Consider the following 27,645-nt stretch of genomic DNA (forward strand, 5'->3'; position numbering starts at 1 on the left):
ATTTCCCCCAGATTTTCTGCCACCCATTTGTTTCCTCTAAAAGTAGGCAAAAAAAGAGGGGAGGGAAGTTAGTAAGAGAAGCACTGTGAACATGGATGAGCTTCAAAAACTATATGCTAGGGAAGCCAGACACACAAGACCACCTATTATATGATACCATGTATATGAAATTAAAAAAAAAAAACAACTTCAAAACTACATCGAGAGAAAGCAGATCAGTGGTTACCTAGTGGTGGCTGGGACTAGGGATTGAATCGAAATGGGCATGAGAAAAGTTTTCAGGGTGATGGAATTGTCTTAAAATTGGATTATGGTGATAGTAAGTGTGGTTAAACTCCTCAAATTATGAGTTTTATGATATGCAAATCATACAATAAAACTGTTCGATACACTGCCGCATGTTTCTAAAATGCAAGGAAATATTAGCCAAACAATTTCTGGTGACTGTGGGATAGAATAGCTCCTTCCCTCACAAATAATCTCCAAGAGCCCCCCAAATAAACCTCCCCAAACACACAATGTAGGGGATGTAGGGCAAAACCGCATTTGCTTTGCAAAGGAACTTCAAGGGCAGCCTCCTGAGCCCCCTTCTAAGAGACTGTCCTCCAGCCACACCCCCCACCTGCCCCCACCAGACAGGCTAGAGCAGGACCATCCAATAGAAATACAGTGGGAGCCACACACCTGGACTTCTAAGAGTTTTCTAGGAGACACATTAAAATGTAAAAAGAAACAGGTGAAATCAGTTTAAATATTTTCTTTAACTCAGTATGTCAAAATATTATCATTACAGCATGTAATCGATATAAAGAATTTACTAATGAGATGTTCTACATTTATTTTTTATGCTAAATCCTCAAAAGCTGATGTGGGTCTCTCACAGCCCATCTCAATCCAGCACATTTCAAGTACTCAGGAGCCACAGGTGGACAGCAAAGGCCTAGAGGCACTCAGCTGTTGATGATAATCCAAAGACCTCATATGAGTTGTAAAGAGGGAACGGTTTTATGGAAACATCCACTGCTAATTAAAAAAAAAAAACAAAACATGTAAAGGTTGAATTGTTGAATTGTTCTGTGAAAGCACACTGATTTCAGTGCTCCTCACTTTTTTACAAATTAATTTTTCATGTGATCCTGAGGAATTTTTTTAATATACTCACTCAATGGGTTTCGTTTTTAGGTCCTGGTGACTAAGTCCCCATGGTCCACACATACAGCCGTGTTGGAAATTAGCATTGTAGAGCCACTCGAGACCAGGAATCAAAACAAGAATTTAGTTGAGATGAAAGGTTACGACCTTTATCAGGAAACTGTGTCCTGTCCTCACAAAGGAACAGCTGGGATGATCTATAGTAAGAGGTCTGTCTGGTAATGATAATTATTGAATTACAGCTACCAGCAGCCATCTAGAATTCTGGCGGCATAGATGAAGACCTATAGTTTGGGAGAGTCTCAGGTGGGCTTGTGTGGGTGGGTTTGATTGGGGGTAGGATAGAAGCTGTCCACTTTGGGATAATACAGCCATCTCAAGTACTGTCAAAATTCTTTTTCTACAGATGCATCGATGTGTTCTGATCTGCTGTCTCTATTACAGAGAATCTGATTTATTCCACTTTCACACTTGTAGCTGACCACCCAGCCTTCTTGTGGAACTAAAATTGTCCAGCTGTAACACCTGGAAAACTATTTCTCTCCTTAGAAACCCTACATTGTCTCAGTAGACCCACATATCCAAATGAAAAAGCAACCTTATAAAATCAGCAGGAAGGAAGGCAGGTGACTGAGTTCTCAGTTCTTGTTGATTGTTCTTGGAAATCCCCTTTGCTCACCGCTACCTTTTCTTTTACTCTTCCTTTCCTGTGGCTTAAAATCATGCCCTTGGGATCCGGGCATCTGTTGGGCCCAACTGCTTTTCATCCCTGTCTCCTCTTTCATTTCTTTTTCTTTTCCTCCCATACAGAAAGACCTACAGCCAGAGAAGGTGTTCTTATAGCCATCGGATTATTAGGCCCCTGTGGCATCTCACACAAATATTGGGATGGGATAGAACCTTTTACCCTTGGTCCCTGCAATTAATCTAGACCACCTTCACTTCACAAATCTGCTTCACCTTCTTTGTTCTCTGACTCTGGAGCCATGATTCCAGCTTCCCAGGCCTCCATTCTCTGCTTTGGATATTTGTCTCTGTCTCAACCCACAGCCTTTTCCCATTCATACATTCTGCCTCCAGCCCCCAGCACTGTGATGGGGGAAGAAGAAATACTTCCACACCCAGAATCAGCCAGACTGCTTCTCCCCCAGCCACCAGCAGATCCTGGCCTATATGAGCAGTCAACTTGAAGGCTTAGGTAACTTTGTTACCAGTGGTTAGAAATGAGTTCCACTTCTCAGCTTCCAGGACGGTCCCCTTCCCAATAGTGGCAGCTTCCCTTTTTGTTATTTATCAAACAAAGGAGCACCTTTTTCTTTGTGTTAAAGAAAAACAAACTCCCAACCTGCTCCTCCATGCAAGTCTTAGTTTAGGTTTTCTGCAAAACCAAACCTTAGAGAGACTTGGGTCTTGGGTCCAGGTGGCCTTCTTGGGAGGGAACGGGAAGGGTAAGAGGAGAAAAAAGCCAGTGAGGGATGTGTTAATCCACTGGTTATTGTTGTGGCCAACTGGGCTCACTCTTCCTGGGGACCCTCTGAGGAACTGGGAGAGAATATCCTCCAGAGTTGTGCCTCTGCAGAACCAGAGACTAGGGCCTGTTCCATCCCTCCAATGGTTGAGGCTGCCCTGGGAGTACTAATTGCCTGCATGCTTGGGGCTGACTGCATAAGGGCTAAGGAAACTACCAAAGCTGGAAACAAACCCTGCAGTGGAGAAGTTGAGGAACTCTACCAGTACTTGAGGTAGGCACTGCCAGTGTGTGTGGAGAATGTCCACCCTGGCTGTAGCTGGAATCCCAGAGGGCCTGGGGGAATGTGAGTGCAGAAAGCATCAGCTACCATTTGTGAATGGTAATTGAAAGCTCTCCTCCTCATCCCCTCAAAAAAACAAAATATAAAGAAATGGAAATATCCCTAAGATCTGACATAACCCCTACAGCTGTTTCAAGTCCAAGAAGAGGGAATACTCAAGATAGCCGGCCTCCATAGTCAGGTCAGGGCCAATGCAAAGGACCCTTTCACTGGAGTACCTTGTCTCCCAAAGCCTGAGTGTTTCTATGTAGATAGGTTTCTTTCACTACCAAAGTCAGGTGAAAAAGATGATCACCCAGCCGTTGTCACTCTTCATTAGAATCTTTTTTTTTTTAATTATTTATTTATTTATTTATTTTTGATAGTCACACAGAGAGAGAGAGAGAGAGAGAGGCAGAGGGAGAAGCAGGCTCCATGCACCGGGAGCCCGATGTGGGACTCGATCCCGGGTCTCCAGGATCACGCCCTGGGCCAAAGGCAGGCGCCAAACCGCTGCGCCACCCAGGGATCCCCTCATTAGAATCTTTTAAGGAAGCCGACTCAGAGGTGTGTGGGGCTTGGGGATAGAACCTTTCCCCCTCCTGTGCAGTCTGAGGCTTTGGGAACATTGAAAGGCAGGCTGCAAACTACTAACTATGGGATTACCAAAGCATCAGGATCATTCCAAACAGATAGACAATCAAGCTCATGGAAGGGGATAACCCAGGGGATCTGGGACCCTTCTCAGAACGTGATGAGGTAAGTTGGCCTTTTAAATAAAGATTAGGTATACTCATAGATATTACTCTTCATGATGGCTACCATTGTTGTACTCAGAATAGGTACACAGACCTTTATTTATATTAGCCTATTTACTTAATTTTTAAAAGTATTTATTTATTTGAGAGAGAAAGAAAGAACATGAACAGAAAGGAGGGGCAGAGGGAGAAGCAGACTCTCCACAGAGCAGAGAGCTTGACAAGGGGCTCAATCCCAGGACCCCAGAATCATGACCAGACATTTAACTGACGAGCCACCCAGGTGCCCCTACATTAGCCTACTTAATACATAACAGCAGAGTAGATCTACTATTGCCAGTTGGCAAATAAGGCAATCATGGCTCACAGAGGTTTGAGACTCAGGGTTGCACAGCTTCATAAGCAGCAGATCTGGGATTCTAAACTAGTTCATGGGAAAAGAGAAATATGACTCCTGTTATGATTATATATACACCTTTTTATAGATCCAGGAAAACTGGCAACCTAAGGGGCCAGCCTGCACCTCTACAAAACAGAGTAGCAAATGGTTCAGAGCTCAGACTTTAGAGTCAGATGATGTCTTTTAAGATCATCAGGGAGTAGAATTAGATACAAAATTATCTCATCTTCCTTACAGTCTGTGATAAAATAGACTTAAAACTGTATTTTTTTTTAGATTTTATTTATTTATTCGTGAGAGAGAGAGAGAGAGGCAGAGACACAGGCAGAGAGTGAAGCAGGCTCTTTGCAAGGAGCCTGATGCGGGACTCGATCCCGGATCCTGGGATCACGCCCTGGGCCGAAGGCAGATGCTCAACCGCTGAGCCACCCAGGTGTCCCCAAGCTGTATTTTTTAAAATAACAGTAGGTTCTATGTGCATGAGTATGTATAGTCCTAGATATTCGTCATGGGAACTTAAATGTTTTCCAGAAAAAAGTAACACGTTTCTGAAACAAAAATGATACTTTGTATCCTTCTACAAGACGCATTTGTGTCCCAATTACAGAAATCTGCTTATTCTTTGGGTCGCACATTTATATTTGGCAGCAAATTTCCGAAGTTGGCATGAACAAGCTTCCTTGGGCAAGTGTGGAAGGAAGAGCTTGCGTGCACACCCAGCAGAAATGAAACTGCTTGCTTGATGCGTTTGCAGGTCTTCCTACAACATGGAGAAACCATTTGAAAATCTATACTTGCCTCTGGGTAGCTGCAAACTTTCTTTCTCGTTTTTCTTTTTCCTTGAAGCTCTAGATATGGATTTCTCTTGTGCTCCATCCAGGTTCCCCATGAGTTATCAGGAGAAATTGCTCATCAGCACTGCAGACAAGGAATGAGCTGACACATGGTAGGTACTTCATTAAGTCAAAGATTCTCAAGCTTGGAAGGAACTTTGAAGGTCATGAGCCTGCAATGGACATCTGGGGTTTTGACCCATTCATTTTGCAGCAAAACTTCTCAAAAAAGGCCTCTCTATACTTGCTATCTATCTCCACTTGCCCACATCCCATGTTTTCCTCAAACTTGTCCAGTGTTTGGTCATCGTCCCCCACCCCCCACCCCGCCCAACTCACTGAAATTGCTCTTGTCAAGGTTTCAGAGAGACCTCATATCACCCAAATTGGTGGTGACTTCTCTATTCACCAGAAACATTCAACACAGTGAACAACTCCTTCCAGTTTGAAATATTTTTTTTTTCTAGCTTTCATGAAAAACCACAGTCTCCTGGATCCTCCTGCCTTACTAACCTCTCCTTCTTAATCCCTGTTATTGAATTCCCTGCCCCTGATGCTTCTAGTTTTTGCCCATCCAAGGGTTCTCTTCACACCTTTCCTTGTTAATATTCCTTCCAGGCTTCTGGCTTTTTTTTTTTTTTTTTTATGAGAGAGAGAGAGGAGAGAGAGAGAGAGAGAGGCAGAGACACAGGCAGGGGGAGAAGCAGGCTCCTGCAGGGAGCCTGACACGGGACTGAATCCCAGGCCTTCAGGACCTCACCCTGGGCTGAAGGCAGCACTAAACTGCTGAGCTGCCCAGGCTGCCCGCTTCTGGCTCAATATGTTCTTTCACTGATGATTCTCAAATTTATACTCTGAACTCCAGACTCAAGTATTTAAATGCTTATTTAACTTTGCCTTTTGGATGCCTGACAAACATCGCAAGCTTAGAATGTGGAAAATGGAATTCTTGATGCTTTCCTCCCCAACCCACTCCTCCCTGGGTCTTTCTCTTTTCAGTTAATGGGACCACCATGAACCCAGGTGCTCAAGCTGGAAACTTAGAAGTCATGCTTGATTTCTTTCTCTCTCATCTCTGAATCTGGTGGCTCAGCAATCCTGTGGGCTTCCTTTCTTCAGTACATGTGCCAAATTCACCTACTTCTCTCAGTTGTCTACTTGTCCATTTCTCATCTTGATGCTTGCCATAGCCTGCTTCTGGTCTCCCTGCTTTCACTTCTCTCTTCCCTCTAATCCATTCCCAGAGCAGAGCTTTTAAAAATGGAGGTCAGATAATGAGGCTCACTGGTTTAAAACCATCTGGTGGTTTCCTGTCACTCAGAATAAAATTCCAATCCTTTGATGAGACTTATAAGGCATCCATGCCTTAGCCTGGGGGTTGGCAACCTTTTCTATAAAGGTCTAGATAGCCATATGATCTGTGTGACAACCACTCAGCTCTGCTACAAGATAGCCATATACAATATGGTAAGCAGATAAATGTGACTGTGTTCCAATAAAACTTTATTTACAAAATCAAGCAATGGGCTGGATTTGGCATGTGGGTCGGTTTGCTGACCCTGATCTAGTCCCTTTCTACCTTTCCAACTCTATTGCACACCACTCTGCCCTTCATGATGGCCTAGTCATACTAGCTGGGAAAGATCGTCCCCTCTCCCCTACCCCCCCCCCAAATCCGCCCCCTGGGTAACTGCCATCAATTCCTTTTGTCCCTATATGCTAATGTCAGACCCCTTGAATATGCTGCCGTGACCACTTTAGCCAATAAAATATAGTAAAATTGATGTTCTAGGACTTCTGAGATGAGAGGCCTAAGAAGATTGGCAACTTCTGCTTCCTTTCTTGGAATCCAGCCACTATCCTGTGAGAAAACAAAGGCCATACAGAGAAGCCATGTGGAGGAGAAGTTCTGGCCATAGTCGCAGATGAGCCCCTGGCCTACGGCCTCAACTATCTACTGGGGAGTTAGTCATCTTGGCTCCTCCAGCCTCAGTCAAGCAGTCAGCTGAATTACGTGGACCAGAGAACTGCCTGGCTGAGTCCAGTCATTTCATAGAAGTATGAGAAAGAAAATGGTTATTACCTTAAGCTATTGAGTTTTGGCACTTGGTTTTACAGCCATAGATAACTGAAACCCTGGCCGCCTTTCTGTTTCTCAAACCCACTTAGGTCATTTCTCCATCAGTACCAACCCACATTCTCTGCCAGGATCTTCACCTGGCTGGTCCTTCTCATCATTCAGTTTGGGCCACAGAACCTCAGTAGTATGTTTGTTTGGTGTTTTGGAAAGCTACCCTTTATGTTAGGCCATGTGGCTGATCACCACTACCCCCTCATCCTACCCTCATCTGGACTCTGGGATCAACTTGTAATGAAGGTCAAGCCAATCAGTAATCTTATTCCTCTCCACCCCTGACACACCCAACCTTATTTACTGACTAAAGGATGGACATGTGACCTAAGTCAGTTTATTTTTTATTTTTATTTTTTTAAAAAGATTTTATTTATTTATTCATGAGACAGAGAGAGGGAGAAGCAGGCTCCATGCAGGGAGCCCAATGTGGGACTGGATCCCTAGTCTCCAGGATCTGGCCACAGGCTGAAGGCGGCGCTAAACGCCTAAGCTACCGGGGTTGCCCCCTAAGTCAGTTTAGAGTCAGTCCCAGGAATTATTGGTGAGGAGAGACTCTTGGGGTTGGGGTTGGGGTTGTTAAGCTGATTTAATGCACACCTGGAGCTGCTGGTGCCGTAAAGCTGTCCACCACAAGGCTGTCCTCCACAAGGGCAGGTCTGTCTGGGAATAGAGCCAACCCAAAGGAGGGCAAGGGAGGGATGCAGAGATAGACCTCAGATCCAGCCATACTTAAAGCTAGAATTTCCTTGGACTTTTAAGCTACAATATACTGACACATCTCCCACTCCACTATCCCCTCTCTCTTCTTCTGTTCAAACCTGTTTGAGTTGTATTTCTGTCACTTGCTCTTAAAATACCATCAATTGCTTGACTCACCTTCCACCATTTCTACCAAGGGCTAGATGGAGCCATATGAAATTTCTATTCTTGTAGGTCAAAAATAACTGAATATCAGTAATTTTGTATGGGCTAACTTATTTGAACACCTCCAGAGACAGGGAACTCACTAACTTTTGTATCAGCTCAATTAAAAATTGGACAGACTCATTTGTTTTAGAGAGAAAGAGAGTGAGTAGGGGGAGGGTTAGAGGGAGAGGGAGAGAAAGTCCTCAAGTTCTCTATTCGAGCACAGAACCTGGTATGGGACTTGATCCCAGGACTCTGAGATCATGACCTGAGCTGAAATCAAGTTGGTCACTTAAGGGACTGAGCCACTCAGGTACCCCCAGAAAATAATTGTTCTAAGACTCAAATTCATATTCCTGTCCCTTTCATAGTCCTGGGTGCTCTCCTCCGAACATATTTTATGTCCGGTGTTGTACTTGATTGAAAAACTCCAGGACAACCTCCCTTAGGTAGAGAAAAATGGGATTATTATCTCTTCATTCTAGACATAATACTTTTGGTAACGCAGCCTAAAACATCTAAATCTTATAAAAATGTGCTGTCTGAAGCCAAGTCTTCTCCATCTTGTTCAAGTTTATTTCAGACAAAGTTCAGGCCCTTATATTTAGCCCCAGTGAATTTTTCTATGTCTTGTTTGACTCACTGTCCCTTCTTTTATAAAAGTCAAGCTTCTGCCCTTGCCTTTTGGGTCAAAGCCTTTGTCAATTATTTTCTCTGTGGTTGTCATAATACAACAACATAATGAAAACTTAGTGCCAAGATCAGAATTGTGCAATCCAAGGTGCCCCTTCCAGCATCATGTTTCCTGGAAGTTTAAGAAGCATGCCTTTGCTATATTCCTCTTGAGTCATTGCTATAGTTGTTGAAAAGGACAGAGCCAAGAAGCAAGCCCAAAAGGATGTGTATGGGTGGACTGTGACTCATTAGCCTTTATGTTGGGTTGTCTGGTCTGTCACTACTTCTCTGACGTGAGCTAGCAACCACCCATGTTTTTCAGCTTGTCCATAGGAACTTGCACAGTACCAGCTAAGGCTGTTGCTGAAATATATAAGAGGCTCCTCATGACTGGGCATTCATTATCCCATTCTTGAAGTCAGGTGGAGCAGTGTGTTATTTAGGGTAGGCTACGCCACCGTAACAAATAGACCCCAGGCTTAAATGGCATGTCATCTGTAGCTTAGGCAACAATAATTCAAGGTTCTCAGCTTGGTGGGAGCACTCTCCTCCCTACAGCCTCTCGGGGACGCAGGTTCTCTCCACCTCTGGGATCTGCTGTTCTTCAGCTGCACTGTCCTCTGTATTCAGCTTCCATGGGACGAGCCTGACAATGGCATATCCTGCTGCTCACTCAGTCCATAGAGCCATACGTAGCCAGTGGTAGGTAGGAAAATGCTGTGGAGCAAAGTGCTTTGAGAACGAGAGAAAGGAGTCGTTGAACAGCCAGTTGTCTCTGTGATAGGCAGCTAACATCACCATGACACAAAACTAATCCCTCAAAAACTGACTGCACAGAACATCCCTTGCTTTTAATACTGAGCTTCTGCCCCTTTCCATTGGGTTAAAGTCTTTGTCCGCCATTATCTCTATGATTGTCAGACATACGTCAACAACTTAATGCAGATACGATGCAAATAACCTAAAAATTGATGGCAGAGTGAAACCATCGGTCTTGCAAGATCGGCAAGATTTCAAGAATAAGAGAGCAGTTTTGGGGAACTGCCCTGGTCATTTGCAAAGCCATTGACAAATGAGGAAATGGCAGTGTTAGATCAGAGACAACTGAGGATGATGAGAACCAAAAGGATTCTTCGAGTGGGAATGATTCTAACGTTGAAGAGGTAGGAAACACCTGGGAAAAGTAACAAACACCTCAGATATTTTTGTCAAATTATATTGTCTATGCTTGTGTTATAAAAATCACTTTTTAAAAAAGTAGGCTCCACAGTAGACATGGAGCCCAACACGGGGCTTGAAGTCACAACCCTGAGATTAAGACCTAAGCTGAGATCAAGAGCTGGACACTTAACCATCTGAGCCACTCAGGTGGCCCTGGGTTGTGAAAATCTTAAAGAATTTCACATGTTCTTCAATTTTATCAGAAAAATATACCACCAAAAATCCTCAATAGTTTACTGATGGTTTTTGTGGTGGTGGTTGTTGCTCTTCTAAGAAGGAGTTGCTGGCAGTACTCTTACCTGGGCCTTCCTGTAAGGCCCAACCTCTAAATGTTGGCGTGCCTGGATCCTCCTCCTGGGCCTCTTGCCTCCAGTGTCTACCCATTTAGTGCCTGGGCTTTAAATACCATCTGCCCATAGTTGGCTGACTTTGAGATACATATCCTCCTGTCCACTGGTATCTCTACTTGAGTGTTTAGTAGCCTCTCAGACCTAGGTGTTTAGAAACACACCTTTGACTTCAAACCTGCTTCTCAAGTGTTCCCTGCCTTGCCCAGTAAATGGCAGTGTCCTTTAGCCTCTTCTCAAGGCAAAATCTTGAGAGTCATTCTTGAAGCCTCTGAGTTGCCCACTCTCACTTCTGATGCAGTAGCGAGTGCTGTTGGGCCTACTTTCCCAGTACGTCCTGAATGGACCTCATGCCACCCCCTACCACCACCTAGCCCAGTGGCCACCTCTCTCACCAGGGCCCCCCGGTGACAGCCTCGTACCTGGTATTCCTGCCCCGAGCCTTGTCTTCATGGCCATCTCATTCCACGTGGCAGCCACAGTCAGCCTTTAAGCATACACATTGGATCGTGTCATCTCACAACCGAAATCCCTCCAATGGCATCTGATCACATTTATATAAAATCCAAACTCCTTCCTGTGGCCTCCCAGGCCCCACATCATCTGATTTGTGCCCATGTCTGGCACCTCATTTCAACACCCCCTCCTTTCTCCCTCTCTGGCCACCTCGTGAGCTCCCTCCTCGGGGTCCGCCCTGTCTGGATGCTCTTTCCTCCATATTGAGGCTGTCTGACTCCTTCTTGTCATCAAATCTCAGCTAGAATGTCACGTCCTTTGAAGCTTTCACCACCCCGCATCGAAGGCAGCCCCACTCTCCAGCCTTCTTTCTTTGGTTATCTGACTTTTTTCCTTGCAGCTCTGTCATTATCACTAACCGCCACTATTTTGCTTATTTGTGTACTTAAAACATGTTCTCTGTCTTGCTTTAGTCTATAAACCCCAACGAGGGCAGGGATTTTGTCTAGTTGGTCTACTGCTTTATCTTCATTGCCAGAGGGTGTCACATAATAGATGTTCAGTAAATACTCATAAACTAGTTTTTTAAATGGAAGGGAAAAAACACCCTTAATTTCATAATTTTAAGTTTCATTTTGCAGGGTTAAGTCCCAGTAAAAACCTTTTTCATTATTTAATACGAAATTTTGGTTTCCCTTCTAAGTGGATTCATTCAAGTGGCCTTTTCCTGTATCCATTATCTTTGAACAATGAAGATCTCCTGTCTTGCGTGTTTCCTTCCCTGCATAGACAAATAAACTCGTGGAATAAGTAAATAAGGGCACGGCTGACATGATTTGTTCTTGGTTAACCCAAGCTGGGTCATAGTGATCAATCACTTTTCTTCCATGGACACACAAATGCCCTCTCCCCTTTAAAATCCATTCTAGAATCATGTCTGCAATCTGCTATGCCCACTGGCTCACAGGGTATGAAACCCTCTTTCTTCTTTTTAACAGAACACACTTTTTCTGTCTCCAAGATTCCAGCACCATTTTAAATGTCTGCAGGTCCCCTATGATCACAGTTAAACATTGAGAGTCTCTTTCCTGGGTTCTGTAAGTACTCTGGCCTGTAATTCATCTGGGCCAAGAGGCTTGAGTGTAATTCGATTCAGGACACAAATAAAGGTCCTCATTAGAGGGGAGTGGCCACAGTGCAAGACAATTTGGCAACACACTGATGTCACTGAATTGTGGAATGGAACAGATGCCTTGTTAATGTGGAAGCCCTGATATCTCTCCAAGAACTGGCTTCTGTAACTCCTTGAGTTCTGACAACCACTCATGTGGGCCCAAAAGTAGGGCTGAAGGGTTTGGAAGTCTCCTTTAAAATTCTCCTCCATCTTGCCATGTGCCATAATCCTTTGGGGTATGTGGGGAGAGGAGAGAGAGTGGGAGAAAGGCAGAGGGAACCAGCTTCCCACTGGGGTGCTGAGGAGAGGTGGGGTTTCCCCTGTGTGCAGCCTGCTGCTGGAAGCGAGTCTGCCTATAGGACTCTGAGGTTGACTTGAGAGTGCCATGACCTTTTTAAAAGGCCACCCACTCCTCATGTCTCCTCTGGACTTTCACCAAGCAGGGAAGTCTGAAGTCTCACATTGCATTGCTCGAGTTTTAAGTGCGGGCTCAAATTTATAAAGCTGTGTCAGCCAGACCACACGTGCCCTAGGGTCTGATCCAAACAGTAGCTCCCAGTTTGCAATCTCCGGCCTAAGGCACGGTGTAAAGATTACAGGTGGGCCAAGAGAAGATGCTGATTATCAGTTTCTTCAATCACGGCTACCTGAATGTGGGGGGAATGCAGATTCATTTCATCCTAGTTTATTTATTTATTTATTTATTTTTTATTTATTTATGATAGTCACACAGAGAGAACGAGAGAGGCAGAGACACAGGTAGAGGGAGGCAGGCTCCATGCAGCGGGAGCCCGATGTGGGATTCGATCCTGGGTCTCCAGGATCGCGCCCTGGGCCAAAGGCAGGCGCCAAACCGCTGCGCCACCCAGGGATCCCTCATCCTAGTGTAGAAGAGCAGTTCTCTATTCTATAGGAGTTAAGGAGCACAGCATTTAAAAAAAAAAATTGGTGGGGCATCTTGGGTGGCTGAGTCAGTTGAGTGTTTGACTCTTGATTTTGGCTGAGTTCATGATCTCTGAGTCATGTTTCATGCATGTGTCAGGCTCTGAGCTCAGTGTGGAGTGAGACTTGAGATTCTCTCTCTCCTCTCCCGTTCCAACTCCCACTTGCACACACACACTCTCTCTCAAATAAATAAATAGTCTTTTAAAAAATTGGTGTTGTAGGGAATCCTCATTCAAAGGCACTGAAGTTTGACAGACCCTTAATTTCACAACGAGGAACTCATGGTTGCATAATTTGGGGGCACAATTTTTGTGGGGGCTGTGTCCCCCCAAATAGGAAGACACTATGACTTTGTTGTCTACATGTTTGGGGCCCTCAAATTGGAACCTGGATAGTGTATGCATGAGCTAAGTGCTCAAAAAAATGTATTGAATTAATGTTGTTGACCACTTTGGCTTGCAGATTTCACTTTAAAAACATTAACAACAACAAAAATCTCTTGTGTAAATATCTGATTCCCTTAGGCGTGAGTCATGGGGTAGAGGAGGAGAAATACAACCTACATTATCTTCAAGGATCAGATGAGCTATAATACATTTGCTAAGTCAGGGAGGTATGTTGAGGCAACAAGAAAGACCTTCCAGGGAGTTCTATCCAATCCTTGGATAACCTAGATCCCAACTGCCAAATACAACACAGCTGAGCTTTCAGGGTTTTCCCTTTCAAATCAGTATTTTCTAAAAAACGAATCTATTTTCTTCCCAACCAAAACTTCTATAGCATAGGTCCTAATTAATGGTGTCATCCAATCACTCAAACTAGAAACTCTGGAATCATCTTCAACTCTTCTCTCTCCAGATATTATTAGCTACCAACTTCCACACAGCCTCAGATTCAGTCCCTCTTTAGATCCCTTGACTCAGGGCTTCATCACCCCTCCCTGGTATTTTAATGATCTCTCCCTCACTGCCTTGTGCCTGCACTTCCTATTTAATCCAGTTTCGATTCCATGGGCCTGCAGTTGCCCTCAACCCCCTTATGCTTCTCCCCTGCCATTGTAAGACCTTGGTTAAATAATCCCGACCCTCGTTAAAGCTGGCATTCTCATTAGTCTCTGCCTGTGTCCAGAAGTGGAGCTTGAGTGGGCAAAAGCACTCAGCTTTGCTGACTGGTCATATGGAGAATCCCAAAACCCCGTGTGGGTCCTCAGTGCAGCTTGGAAATTACAATACCGTATTCCCCCTGTCAGCTGACTTTCCAGCTCCCCTGGACAGGTTTCTGTGTCTCTCCTCCAGCATCCAGTGTTGTTCCAAGAACCCCCCAATCACTCTTATTCTCAGCTGCTGACTATGCCCACCATTCCATTGGCAAAGGGAAGCAACCAACAGGGGCATCTCTCTTCTCCCACTGCTTAGGCCACAGGCCTAACTCACCTCCTTGTGTCCCCTCTGCCCCCGGTCCCCAGCGACTGCAGTCCACTTCCCACACAGAGTGATTATATATCACTCAGTAAAGTCCAAGTTTCTTACCCTGTCCCCTGTGGTCTACCCATCTGCAGGTCTCAGATGTCGTGTCCCTGGCTCTCCAGCACCCGAGTGAGACACAGTTTCACCCGGGGACCTCAGCACACGCAGCTTCGGTGGCTGGAGCGCTCTCCCCGTGAAGGCACACAGGGGTCACTTTCTCATTTCTCTCCAGTCTTGGCTCAAAGTGCCCTTCTCAGAGAGGCCTTCCCTGTAACCACACAGGCACCTCCGCCTTGTCACCCTCAGTTCATTCCTTGCTTCGTTTCCTATGCATTTGTGTCCCAGGAAAGAATACAGAGAGTAGTACTGTGATTTATTTTCCTTATTTTAACTTCAGAACACTATTGGGATTGACGCTGTAACTGGCCCAGGTCTCCTAAAAATACAACAACAAAAGCCTGAACCACTGTTCTAGGGCAGTTTCCCTATGTCCATGGTGGCCTTTGGAACCATTCTCTTGCTCTTTGATCTAAGCTGAAATGGAAGTGTATCTGGGAAGTTGTTGTTTAGCACGGTGAGGGCGGGGTTCCAGCAACCGAGAAGCATAGGAGAGTCTGGACTGACCTCACTTTTCTTGTTTACAACCTCTGTCTCTCAGTTTATTCACAGCTCGGATAAAACCTGCCCCGGTACAGGCTCCGTTCTGCTCCACTGGGGAAACTGGTGGGAAAGCAAAAGCAACTCGGTGTTTTGCAAAACCTTTCAGGACATCTCTGAGAATTGTTGGCTCTCTCTTGATTTTAGAACAATGACCAGGTGTGACTGTTTCAGAACCAAACCGAATGTGTACGCCATAAAGGTATATGTGTACGTCATAAGGGTATTACCTCCAGGAGACAGAATAAATCTCTTTTCACAGTGGACCTCGGTGCCAGCATGTGCAGGATGGTACCTCGCCCAAGGACTAATACCACCCCCCTCCCCTCCTCTGCTCTGCAATGTAGCTTCTGATGAAGCCATTAGAAGCAGGTTTCCCAAAGGTGGTTTTATTTTTTTTAAAAAAACTTATAAAGATTTTATTTATTCATGAAACACAGAGAGAGGGGCAGAGACATAGGCAGAAGGAGAAGCAGGCTCCCCCTGGCGAGCCCAATGTGGGACTTGATCTCAGGATCCCAGGATCCTGCCCTGAGCAGAGGGGCAGAGGCTCAACCACTGAGCCACCTAGGTGTTCCCCAAAGGTGGCTTTAAAGATAGGCTCTCAGCCTCTGTCTCAAGCAAGTTTGCTCTTTAAACTCCCAGAGCTAATGGGCCACAAGCCTCTATGTAAAAGGTGTACACATTCTGCATTTTTGCAGTGGAGATCTTAGCAGTGGCCAGGGGCAACGTCCTTGCCTGCTTTGCTAAGGTCAACTGAATTTGTGCTCCCTTGACATCACAGTGGCCCTGATAGTTCATAAAGGCGCACACCTGCCATTCCTTCTTTGGGCCCATGCTGTTGAGCGTGCCAGGCAAGCGCTGGCTCCCTATTCGTTCAGGAAGGCAGGAAAATCTCGCCGTTCAAAAATGTTTGGACGGAGCCTGCCCACGACACAGGGGTTACACCTGCTGCCGCCTGGAGAGGGCTGGACCTACCCAGCCCGACATCCCTGACGACCAATGCATTTTCCGCGCTTCTTGGCTACTCAGGTAGGACCACCCCACGACCAGGAGGGCACAGGCGTTTGGGTGTGGCTTGACTGAGGAATCCAGGACGAAGCTGCGCCCAGCTCCCCTCCTGGTGCTTCTGTGGCGTGTGAGCACATGTTTCAGTTCCCGGTTCTGGGGGAAACTCTTCCAAGGAGGCGCCGATTCCCGCGGCTCAGCCAAGGGGAGAACCGGGCTTTGGAGGCGCACAGGGATTTGAGCGAGTCTTGAAGCTGGTGCAGGGTCACCGCATGCAGGCTTCCCAAGGGGGCTTCAGGCCGCGGAAGGTCCCCCAACCCCGGCGGCAGGGACGAGAGGGAGACCCGGGCCACGGCTCCCGGCGCGCCGGAGGGGTGCAGGGGCCGCGGCATCTGTGACGGAGCCCGGGGCGGCCCGGGGTCGGGGTCGGGGTCGGGGTCGGGGGCGGGGCGGGGGCGGGGCGGGGCGGCGAGGGCGGGGCGGCGGGCGGCGGGCGGGCTGCGCTGCGGGCCGCGGCAGGAAGGGGGCGGCCGCGCGCTCTCGCTCGGCTCCGCCTGGGCCCGCGGGCTCCGCGTCGGCAGCGGCGCTCCGGACCGCGCGGGGCTGGGGCGAGGCGGCTCCGGCCGAGCCTGCGGCTGCGCCCCCCCCCCCCCCCGGCGCTCCGGAGTCCTCCGCGCGGTTCGCCTCCCCGCTGCCCGCATGGACGCGGCGCTGAAGCGGAGCCGCTCCGAGGAGCCGGCGGACCTCCCGCCGCCGTCGGCCCGGGACTTGGAGGAGGAGGAGGAGGAGGAGGGGATGGAGCCGGCGCTGGAGGAGGAGGAGGAGGTGGACCCCCGCATCCAGGTGGGGCGCGCGGGGGCGCCGCGCACACTCAGACCCCGCCTGCGCTCCGGGCCCGCGGACCCCGCTTTGCGGGGCTTGGGGGAGGCTGCGGCGCCCGCGTGGATGCGGCCGGACTGAGCCGCGGGGGCTCCCGCACACCCGCAGGATGGGGGCGCCGCGGCCGGCCCAGTGGCTCGGGCGGATGCGCAACAAAGGGAAAAGGGGGCGGGGGCGGGGGCGGGGGCGCCGTGCGGTGTCGGGTCCCCCCGCAGCGGGGCCGCCGAGCCCGGCCGCAGCCTCACCTGGCGGCGCCCGAGCCGTCCCCCTCCGCCGGCTCGTTGTCGCCGCGGGCTGGGACCTCCGCTCGGCCTCCAGGGCTGAGCCCAGCTCGTCGTCGTTAGGTCGCGGCGTGAGCAGCCGGGGACGAGGGATGCGCAGGGCCCCCGCGGGGAGGAGGCGGGGGGGGGGGGGCTTTCTGTGCCTCCATTTCTGAGGGAGAGGATTAAAAAACAATTTCTGAGCCAAGATGTAGGAGTGACAGCTTCACCTCCTCACCCTCCAGGCGAAAAGCACAGCACATCCCTTTCCAAGACCCGTTTCTCTACCCTTTCCATAAATCATTTAGTATAAACATATATATACACTAAATGCAATATATATATTGCTACTATATACATATATACTAAATGCAATATATATTGCACATATATTGATATATATGTGCAATATATATAGCAATATGTATATATATTCGATATATATTAATATGTATATATTGCAATATATATATATATATATATATATAGCAATGTATATATCGCTTTTAATCGTGCTCTGCGATTTCTGGAGCCCTAATGGGTTTTTCAGCGCGCGGATCAATTAAAAGCCCATTTAACTCAGCTGTTGCCATTTAAATGAATTGTTGTGGCAGATTAGCAAGATAAAGATCAGGTGGGGAAAAAAAAAATCTTTGCATGAGGAATTCTACTAATTAAAATCACTAGTTTAGGCTACTGAATCTTGTTTTCCCGGTAGGGGAATTCTGTTTGGGAGATCCTTTGTTTGCAGAGTAAAAGGAGTTAACTTCTTCGCTGGGTACTTTTTTTTTTTTTTTTTTTTTTTTTTTTACAAAAATGTCAGTTTATAGATGTTTATCTGAAGGGTCGGGATGAAAGCTAGTTTTTGTTTCGTTAAAAACAGCGAGGCAGGTTTAAAGATTGCCGGCTTGCAAGGAAAAAAGATTTTCAGTTCTAGAACAATACTCAACCCCTAATGAGTTAATGCCAGAATTCTGCCCTTGATTTAAATCATTTCCCTGAGTTTATAGTTTCGGCTTGCCTTTTGTTTATTTCATCGTCTTTTCTGCAAAGTTCTTTCTGTGAGGCAGGAGGTACTGTTTGGATTCCTAAACCGTTTGTAACAGGTGGGTTTACCTGAAGGCTCATACCTGGAAAACAGTTGACCTTCTAAGAAAAAAATCCCTAGGACCTTCAGACATTTTTGAAAGAAAAAGGCTTCAGAAATAACTGACATTCATTTGCTCTTGAAGCCAGGGCTCCACTGTTTTCCTTGAGAATTAATACTGACTCATCCCCCTTCCTCCAAATTGTGCTAGAGTACTTTTGCGGAGAATGAGCTCAGTCACACTGGAAACAAAAGACAATTCCTTTACATCTTTCTTCCTTCTCTCTCTCTCTCTTCACTAGGGAGAACTGGAGAAGTTAAACCAATCCACGGATGACATCAACAGACGGGAGACGGAACTCGAGGTACAGAAGGCTGGGTCCTTGTTTCTGGTGAGGTGGTGTCAGTCCTGCTGACACCAGCCTGCTTGATCTTGTTTTAATAGCTGGAGGATGATTGCTGGCGTCCCCTCCGCGGAGTTGAGCAACCGCCCGCCGACAGAATAAAATGCACTGCTGAGCCCAGCGTGTGGGTGGAACACATGTGGATCCTATTTCACATGGTTTTCATCATGGGAGCTCCGTGGGGCCAAACCCAAGGGCTGTGTGGGGCACTGAAGTTCATGTGTCTGTGGAAAAGCGTGAAAGGATTGAGGGGAGAATTACCTGCACTCTACAATGGACAAGAAAGAATGAGTTGACAAAGTCTTTCTGATATTTCAGGGTGATTCCTTACATTTGTACCTGGTAACATTATGTATTTCCTTAGACTTCTACTTTTTTTTTTTTTTTGACTTTTTGTCCTAAAAATCTCACCCCTCTTCCACTTCCCTGCTCATTTCCTTGTTGTCTGTTTGCGTGTAGAATATAATGATCTTCATGGTAGCAAAAAGCTGTCTGGACTGCAAGGGCTTTCCTGCTGGGAAGAATCTTGGGGGATACTAGAACTTGATTTGAATTTCATGAGCATCTTCCAACGTGAGTGTAAACAGATGAGCAGTCTTCACAGCTACCCGTCAGCCCCCACTCTGCTGTAGTAGTGGTTGGTTTTACCATCCATCAGCAAATTTGAACAAACCCCGCATGGATCTGAGAGCCTGTGAATGAATCCATCAGAGAATTGAAGGGATTCAGGGAGCTGTTGGAGGGCCTGTTTCTGTTGCAGGAGAAATAGTAGGGAAGGTCACTGAAAAGGGCAGGAAACATCTGGTCCCTAAGAATGAGGGTGTGGGAGATAGGAATAATCTACCGGGAATACACTGGCAGCCTTGATTTCTGACTGCATGGCTAGGCCCTGGAGGCACCAGATCTGGGCATTGCAAAAAAGGGGATTAAAAGTCTGTTTTCTGAGTTGTGTGTGAAGGATTATCACTGACGCCTCTGTTCTGATTGTATGTATCCATGAACACTGGCTGCCCTTCTCCCCCAGGTGAAGTAAAATATACATGTTTGTTTTAGATTTTATTTATTAGCATAAGCAAGGGAGGAGAGGGAGAAGCAGGTTCCTGCCTGAGCAGAGACCCCGACTCAGGCTTCAATCTCAGGCCCCTGGGATCGTGACTTGAGCTAAAGGCAGATGGGTAACCTACTGAGCCACCCAGGTGCCCCAAATCTGCATGTTTATTTAATTTTTTTTTGACTTCTGATGAATCAAGTCTCTTTGGGCAATTGAAATCTCTCAGAATCTCACATTTCTAATATATTAAACAACAGAAACTCTACCATTTCTAGAGAACTTTAGAGTTTGCAGAGTTTTTTTTACAAGTTTTTTTTTTTTGTTTTTTGTTTTTTTTGAAGATTTTATTTATTCATGAGAGCCAGAGAGGCAGAGACACAGGGAGAAGCAGGCTCCATGAAGGGAGCCCGATGCAGGACTCGATCCCGGGACTCCAGGATCACACCCCAAGCTGAAAGCAGATGCTCAACTGCTGAGCCACCCAGGCATCCCTTTTTACAAGCTTTATCTCCTGTCACGGCAACCTAGAACTGTGCTATCCAATATGGTAGCCACTAGCCATGTGTGGCTAATTTACCTTTAAATTAATTGAAATAAGATTGGAAATTCAGTAGCCACATTTCAGGAGCCCAGGCGCCATCGTTTGGACAGAACAGAGACTAGTTCCATCGTTGTAGAAAGTTCTGGAGAGCACAGTCTGGATCTACCTCTTGTCCAGATGAGGAGGATGTGGTGGTATAGGGTCTCCTGGCTCCTGTGACGGCGCCAGGTCCTTTTCCACATCCCCGCTAGCCCTCCTGTTCTGACATTCCAGCTATGAGTAGACAATTTGGAAATAGGCTCCCCCGCCCCCACCCAAGGATTGCTTTATTTATTTGACAAATATTTGTATGCCTATATTCCACTGCTTTGGGCCATGAACAAGAAAGCCCCACATGGTGCTTACCTTTTTTTTTTTTTTTTTTTAAAGATTTTATTCATATATTTATGAGAGACCCAGAGAGAGAGGCAGGGACACAGACTCCTTGAGGGGAGCCTGATGCGGAACTCGATCCCAGGACCCCGGGATCACGCCTGAGCCTAAGGCAGACGTTCAACCACGGAGCCGCCCAGGCATCCTGGTGCTTACCTTCTGAGTATAAAATTGATTCACCTGATAAACCTTTAGCTCTGATTTCACAATCCTCTTTCTGAAAACACTTAAGTGTTTGTGTGGCACGGGAAGCTGCAGGACAGGTGTTTCCGGCCTGGCTCTGGAGAGCACTAGACAGCAGGGAAGAGGTGGTCAGAGCGGGCTTGTGTTGCTGGGTGACCTTTTCCTGGTATTAGTGTAACCAAGGTGGACTCCCAGAAGTATAATGCAAGCTACAGAAGTCATGAAAACTTCCCTAGTGGCCACATTAAAAAGGAAAAAGAAACCACTGAAATTAATTTTAACCTGTTTTGTTTAGCCCAGGGCACCCAACATAGTGTAACTTCAATGTGAAATCAATATACAAATAATGAATGAGGGGTTTTACGTGTATTTCTTACTAAATCTTCAAATTCTTGTGCATATTTTACACTTAGAGCACATCTTGGCTTGCACTGGCCACGTTTGCATGCTGGATAGCTGCATGTGGCCTCAGGTGTAATAGAGGTTTCCTGTGGGGTTCGGTGCAAGCGCCCTGACGCTCATGCTGGAGTGTAAGGGGAGGAGGGTGTGTGTGTGTGTGTGTGTGTGTGTGTGTGTGTTGGGTCGGGCACTCTGTCGGCCCCTGCAGATCCGTGGGTGAACAAGATAAAGACCCTGTCCTCAGGGAGTCTAATTTTAGTTTGAGAGCGAGGAGCCGAGAGGTGGATGGTAATTGCTGATTGTCATAACTGCAGCCAAAGAGTGATGTGACAGGGGCTCTGGAGGAGGGGGTTCCTGGAAGACACCTGAGCAGAAGCCTGCCACGTGGGGGACAGCGGGGGACAGGAGAGTCCCCGTGCAAAGAGTAGCAGATGGAGTGAGCTGTGGGGGTGGTGGAGGGGAGCATGCCAAAAGATGTGGGACAGGAAACAGCCATTTTCACATAGGGTTGGTTCTCATTATTCGTGGTGACAGTTTTCTGTAAAGTCCCTGTGAACATTGAATTAGGGAATACTGAATCGTGGCAGGGGCGGGGGATGGGGGCCGCAGGATGTTGGGACCAGAGGCTCACAGGAGCCCAACCTTACATTACTGTTCCCTTGAGCCTCTGGTCACGGTATTTTCATCTCCTGAGCAGTCTAGTACCTTGTGTGATGTGAGCTTCTGTTTAAAGCCAGTTCAGTTAACATACATTGTTGATTCATTAATGTTGGGCTCACAGGCGCCAGCACCCTGACCGGGCCTGAACACAGCTTGCCTAAGGAACACGGTATGTTCTCCAGAAGGCCCATCTCAGCCTTCTTGGGCTCGGCCAGCACTTCATCCCTGGGCCTGGGGGCTGTTTCAAACAGCCGACTCCCCAACACAAAGCACAAGAGTGCAGAAAGTGTGGCCCTAGATGGACCTTGAAAGGACACTTGTTTACAGTCTGAGAGCTGAAACAAGAAGGCAGGGCGTCTCTTTGTTCCGCCTCACCGGGATCTCGCACGTCGGGGAGCTCAAATTTTGACTATTCTGTGCGTGTCCGTGACTGGAGAGGCTCCAGGAGCATTGATTTTGGAATTACAAATTTTAGTGTGGAATCTGCACATAATGAGGATTGATTGGCTGTGATTTCCGAGCCTCTAGCAGAGGGTCTTTGGCTTCTGCATTTCTTTTTTTTATTTATTTTTAAAATATTTTATTCATGAGAGACAGAGAGGCAGAGACATAGGCAGAGGGAGAAGTAGGCTCCATGCAGGGAGCCTGACGTGAGACTCGATCCTGGCACTCCAGCATCACACCCTGAGCCGAAGGCAGGCGCTAAACCGCTGAGCCACCCAGGGATCCCCTGCATTTCTTTTTAAATGATCTGGAGTGGCCAGCACCCCTCCTGACTTTGACTCTGCTTAGAGCATGTCGGTGATCAGGTTTGTGGTAGCTGCTGCTTCTCTCAGAACGTGGCACAATTGGCTCTGGGCAGTGGTAGGCGGAGGTGCAAGCCTTGATTCACCTGAGTGTCCCATCCCTTGTCTTGGCTCTTTAAATGGGAGAGAACCGAAAGGCTTCTGGATGCCAGCCACTGTCCACGTTGTCAGTTGGATATCTGCCCCTTCCTGCAACCTCGGTTTGCCTCTGCCATTGTTTAAACAATGCTGTATTCCCTTTGCTCTCTGATTTATATCAACAGGGCCAGTCTTTTCAAGCTGTTGGCAGGAGTAACCTTTTAACTAAAGAAGCCCTTGCATATAAGCCTGATATTTCAAATTAAGTAAAAATGTATTTTTCTCACATTTTGGTTAGTCGGCTTTAATCATGGAGTATTTGTTGTGCACCTACTGTGTGCTGAGAACACGGAAGGGGAGAGAGCAGTGGAGAGAGTGGGCAGAGAATTACAATTATTTAAAATACACAGTAGGTTACATGGTGATATGCCGTAAGGAGAAAAAGCAAGGCAGGGAGGGGCCTAGCAGTGTGGGCATATGGGAGCCAGGAGGATGCTGTGTTACATCTAGTGGGTTTGAAAGGCTTCCCTGAAAACCTGTCTGGAGAGAGGACACCTCAGGGCCATGTGAGGGAAGAGCATTCCAGCCAGAGAGAAGAGCCAGTGCTAAGCTAGGAGTAGGACCTGACCTCCCCGAGCATCAGCAGGGGGGCCCCAGTGTCCTGAGGGTGGAGTGGGCCCTGGATAGAGGAGACAGTCTGAGAAATGTCGTGCAGTCTGTAACAACCCTGCCAGCATGAGTAAATGTGATGTTGTACTTTTACAATGCATGTTACGTAGATCTAGCTTTTTTCAAGTTTTTTTTTTTTAAAGATTTTATTTATTTATTCATGAGAGACACAGAGAGACAGAAGCAGAGACACAGGCAGAGGGAGAAGCAGGCTCCATGCAGGGACCCCGACATGGGACTCGATCCCAGGTACCCAGGATCACACCCTGGGCTGAAGGCGGCGCTAAACTGCTGAGCCACCCGGGCTGCCCTCAAGTGTTTGTTAAAACAAGATGCAGCACAGCAGATTTCTAAAGCATTGTAATCAAGTTTGCGATATTTCTATGCCAGTTACTTTTCTTTTACTGTGTGGTGCCGTGTTCTCATGGTCTCCCTTTCTTGCCTGGAAGGTGGGCTGTCCTAGGGCCAGGAAATGGCCAAGGAGGAGGAGGAAGGACGCCACCAGGGCTAAGTTACTCATTGACAGCTTCTTCTGGCTCCAAGTAGTCAGAAGCTGACTTTTTCAGCCTGCCCTTCCCCAGGGAGGCAAGAGCCGTTGTCAATGTTCAAGCTCCTTCCCTCACTGTGTGGGTGGGGGTGGTTTGAAAGAGCATTTGATTCTAGCCAGCTGTGTTCCTCAAACTTGCATGAAGCCTGCACCCAAAATCTGTTTCTCTCCCTCCAGAAAGCAGCACTTTCTCTTAAGTAAAATAATAAACCCTGTTTTATGCTTGGAACCTCGGGGGAGTTGAGGGTGAAATGGAAGCGGTCTGGGTGTCTTGAGCTGGAGTGGCAGTTGCTGCTGCCCTCAGGATTTTGGCCTGAAGTTTGGTCATCAGAATGGTAGGACTTAGGGCTTCCTGCTGCTGGGACATCAAGGGACACTTATGATCTAATGATTGCACGTGTAAGAATTTATCCTAAGGGAATAACTGGGCAAGGATATAAGCCCAATAATGTTCATTGCAGCATTTTTAAAAAATTTTGGAAAATTATGAATCTAAATGACTATCAATAGGGGACCTGTAAAATGAATACTATCCACAGGCAATGGCTGATAGCGTAGGCCTTAAAATGATGACACAGCTTGCTATTGAACTAGAAAGAGGGACGCCTGGGTAGCTCAGTGGTTGAGCGTCTGCCTTTGGCTCAGGTCCTGATCCCAAGATCTGGGATCGAGTCCCGCATTGGACTCCTTGCCGGGAGCCTGCTTCTCCCTCTGCCTCTGTCTCTGCCTCTCTCTGTGTCTTACATGAATAAATAAATAAAATCTTAAAAAAAAAAACAACCTAGAAAGATGTCTGAATAGAAAGCACATTCCAAAGGAGCCCACCGTATGGTCTTAGTCTAAAAAAGGTTTATATGCATACATGGAAAAGATTACACATGTTCTATCTGATGAGAGATAGGTAATATTTATTGTCTTTGTACTTTTCTATATATATTTTTTAGTTATTTGCATTGAATTTGTATCACTTTAGAATCAGAAAAAACTCTCTAAACCCATAGTCATGGGGAAATAGTGGGTTGAGGGAAGATTGGTCTTAGTATCAGGTGATGTGGGTAGGATCTGAGGTCTGTTGATTTTTAGGGGCATTTGGCCTATGGGAACCTGAATCACCTCGTCTGTGAGTTGGGGTAATGATTCTTGCCCACATCCTGCGGTGGCCTGGAGGGCAACAGGGAGTGCTTTCATAGCCACACAGCCTGGGTGAAGGAGAGGCCTAATGCGTGTGGGGCAGGCAAGGAGTGCCAAGGCCCAGTGGGTGCCAGAAGCCAAGGAGTCTCTGACAGGCCTCTCATAGTCTCTGACCACGGCTCTGCTCTCCTCCCCTGTGCCCTGCCATGACATTTCTTTGTCAGAGATGGGCTCTGGGCAAGGGGCGAGAGAGAGGGCTTGTACCGGAGAGATGGACTTTGCAGTCACCAGAGCAGCGGGCCTTTGCTCTGTGGCTGGTCTACTGGGATGTGGAGATCAATTTCCTGAGAGAGACCTGCTTTGTTAGAGTCCTCTCCTGGGATCTGTCTGGTGCTGTTTGTGGTACTCAGTAGCTATCTGAGTGGACACATAACAACAGATTGCCCCTTCATGGCTTTGGGCAAATCACTTAATGTCTCTGATCCTTGGTTTCCCCATCCCAATGATGGTGCATTGTGAGCGATTAATAAGTATTCTTGCTGCTCTTAATGAAGCAGGACAGATGTGGGCTGCAGTTTGGTTCATACATGCAGGACTTTGGCCCATCCTGGGATGTCTTCCCTGTTTTTGTCTCCTAACTGCTCTTCAGTAACAGTGACCGCTAACGATAATAGTGCCTACGATGTGCCAGACCTTGTTCTAAGCACTTTGTATATGTAACTCACTGAGACCTCAGACATTATTATGCAACAGATATTATCATCCCCAGTTTGCTGATAACAAACTAAGGCATAGATTTCAAGCGTCTCACTCTAGAGCAATTGCCCAACTTTGGCTCTATTGATCTGGTGGGCTGGGTAATTCTTTGTTGTTGGGGAGTCGGGGCTGCCCTGTGCATTGTGAGTAGCTTCTACTCACTAGATGCGGGGGAACAGCTCCCCTTTCACCCCATGTTGTGTCAGCCTAGCCTCCTCCAGACTTGCAAATGTCCCCTGTGGTGCAACATTGCCCCTGGTGAACCACTTCAAATGTGGCCCTTGCACTGGCTGCCTCAGCCTGCTGGGGGACTTTGTTAAAATTGCCAAATCTTTTTTTTAAAAGTTTATTTTTTAGTGATATTTACACCCAACATGAGGCTTGAACTTATGACCCCGAGATCAAGAGTCACATGCTTCTCTAACTCAGCCAGCCAGGTGCCCTGGAATTGCAGCATCTTGGGCCCTGCCCAGACCTAGGGAATCAGAATTTCTGGGGGGATCGTCCGGGAACCTGTTGTAACCCGTGCCTGTCTCATGCATATTCATCAGGCTGCATTCCTGTCATTTATTTACTTGTCTGGCTCCCCCACTCACCTGGGCCCTCGGGATGGAGGGGCCAGGACTCCCATCTTTGTGCTCCAGTATCTCCTGCAGTGCCTGAACACAGGTACCATGCATGTTAGAATGGATGGATGGATGTTTGTGGCTAGAACCAAATATCCTTGTGGACTCATGGCTCTTGGCATTGTCATGCATGGTGCCTACAAAACAGGCAGGTCCCCTTCCTAGAGCCATTTGTCCCCAGGCTCTTCTTAGGCTGGTCTGACCCTGGACACAATGCAAACACTGGTAGAAGATAACCTGTGCTCTCCTTCCCCTCCCCAAAGACCCTCGCTCATAGAGGTCTTAGCTCGTGAAGGTTTGAAATTCTGCCCTATGGGTTTGTCTGTTTATAATTAAGGTACAATTGATAAACTATATCCTGTTTAGTTCTGGTGTAAGATGCTAGGGTTTCAAGAGTGGCTTTTTACAACCGACAGAATGGGAGAAGATATTTGCAGATGACATATCTGATAAAGGGCTAGTAGTATTCAAGATCTATAGAGAACTTATCAAACTCAACATCTAAAAAACAATCCAGTTGAGAAGTGGGCAGAAGACATGAACAGACATTTCTCCAGAGAAGACCTACACATGACCAACAGACACATGACAAAATGCTCCGCATCACTGGCCATCAGGGAAATACAAATCAAAACCACGATGAGATACCACCTCACCTCAGTGAGAATGGCTAAAATTAACAAGAGAGGAAACAACAAATGTTGGGGAGGATGTGGAGAAAGGGGAACCCTCTTGCACTGTTGGTGGGAATGCAAACTGGTTTAGGCATTCTGGAAAACTGTGGAGGTTCCTCAGGAAGTTGAAAATAGAGCTATCCTATGACCCAGTGATTGCACTGCTGGGTATTTACATCAAAGATACAGATGTATGAAACGATGGGACACCTGCACCCCAATGTTCATAGCAGCAATGTTCACAATAGCCCAACTGTGGAAAGAGCTGAGATATACTTTGACAGATGAAAAGATAAAGATGTAATATATATATATATGTATATGTGTGTATATATACACGTATATGTGTATGTGTGTGTGTATATATATACATGGAATATTACTTGGCCATCAGGACAAATGCCTACCACTTAAATTGACGGAGATGGAACCGGAAGGTATTTTGCCGGTGAAGTAAGTCAGTTGGAGAAAGACAATTATATGGTTTCACTCCTGTGGAATATAAGAAATAGTGAAGGGGACTATAAGGGAAAGAAGGGA

The 27,645-nt window shown here is 46.9% G+C and overlaps 1 protein-coding gene across 7 annotated transcripts in view; it reads left to right on the top strand.

The window, feature by feature from the left end:
* The window catches only part of SH3BP5 (SH3 domain binding protein 5), a 111,285-nt gene that overhangs the window by 18,853 nt on the left and 64,787 nt on the right, over positions 1-27,645 (top strand). For 3 of the 7 annotated variants that reach the window (XM_072726819.1, XM_072726818.1, XM_072726822.1), the window contains one exon: positions 18,451-18,513. Coding sequence is in view for 2 of the 7 variants with exons in the window: in XM_072726817.1 (XP_072582918.1) it covers positions 16,622-16,765; positions 18,451-18,513 (207 nt within the window). In the remaining 5 variants the exon portion in view is untranslated. Of the gene's footprint in view, positions 1-15,743; positions 15,947-15,992; positions 16,053-16,449; positions 16,766-17,936; positions 18,168-18,450; positions 18,514-27,645 lie in introns of those variants that run through there. The other 4 variants (XM_026015509.2, XM_072726823.1, XM_072726817.1 and 1 more) reach the window with 4 other exon arrangements.

Source organism: Vulpes vulpes, chromosome 11 (assembly GCF_048418805.1).
Source record: "Vulpes vulpes isolate BD-2025 chromosome 11, VulVul3, whole genome shotgun sequence".
NCBI classification, from domain to species: Eukaryota; Metazoa; Chordata; class Mammalia; order Carnivora; family Canidae; genus Vulpes; species Vulpes vulpes.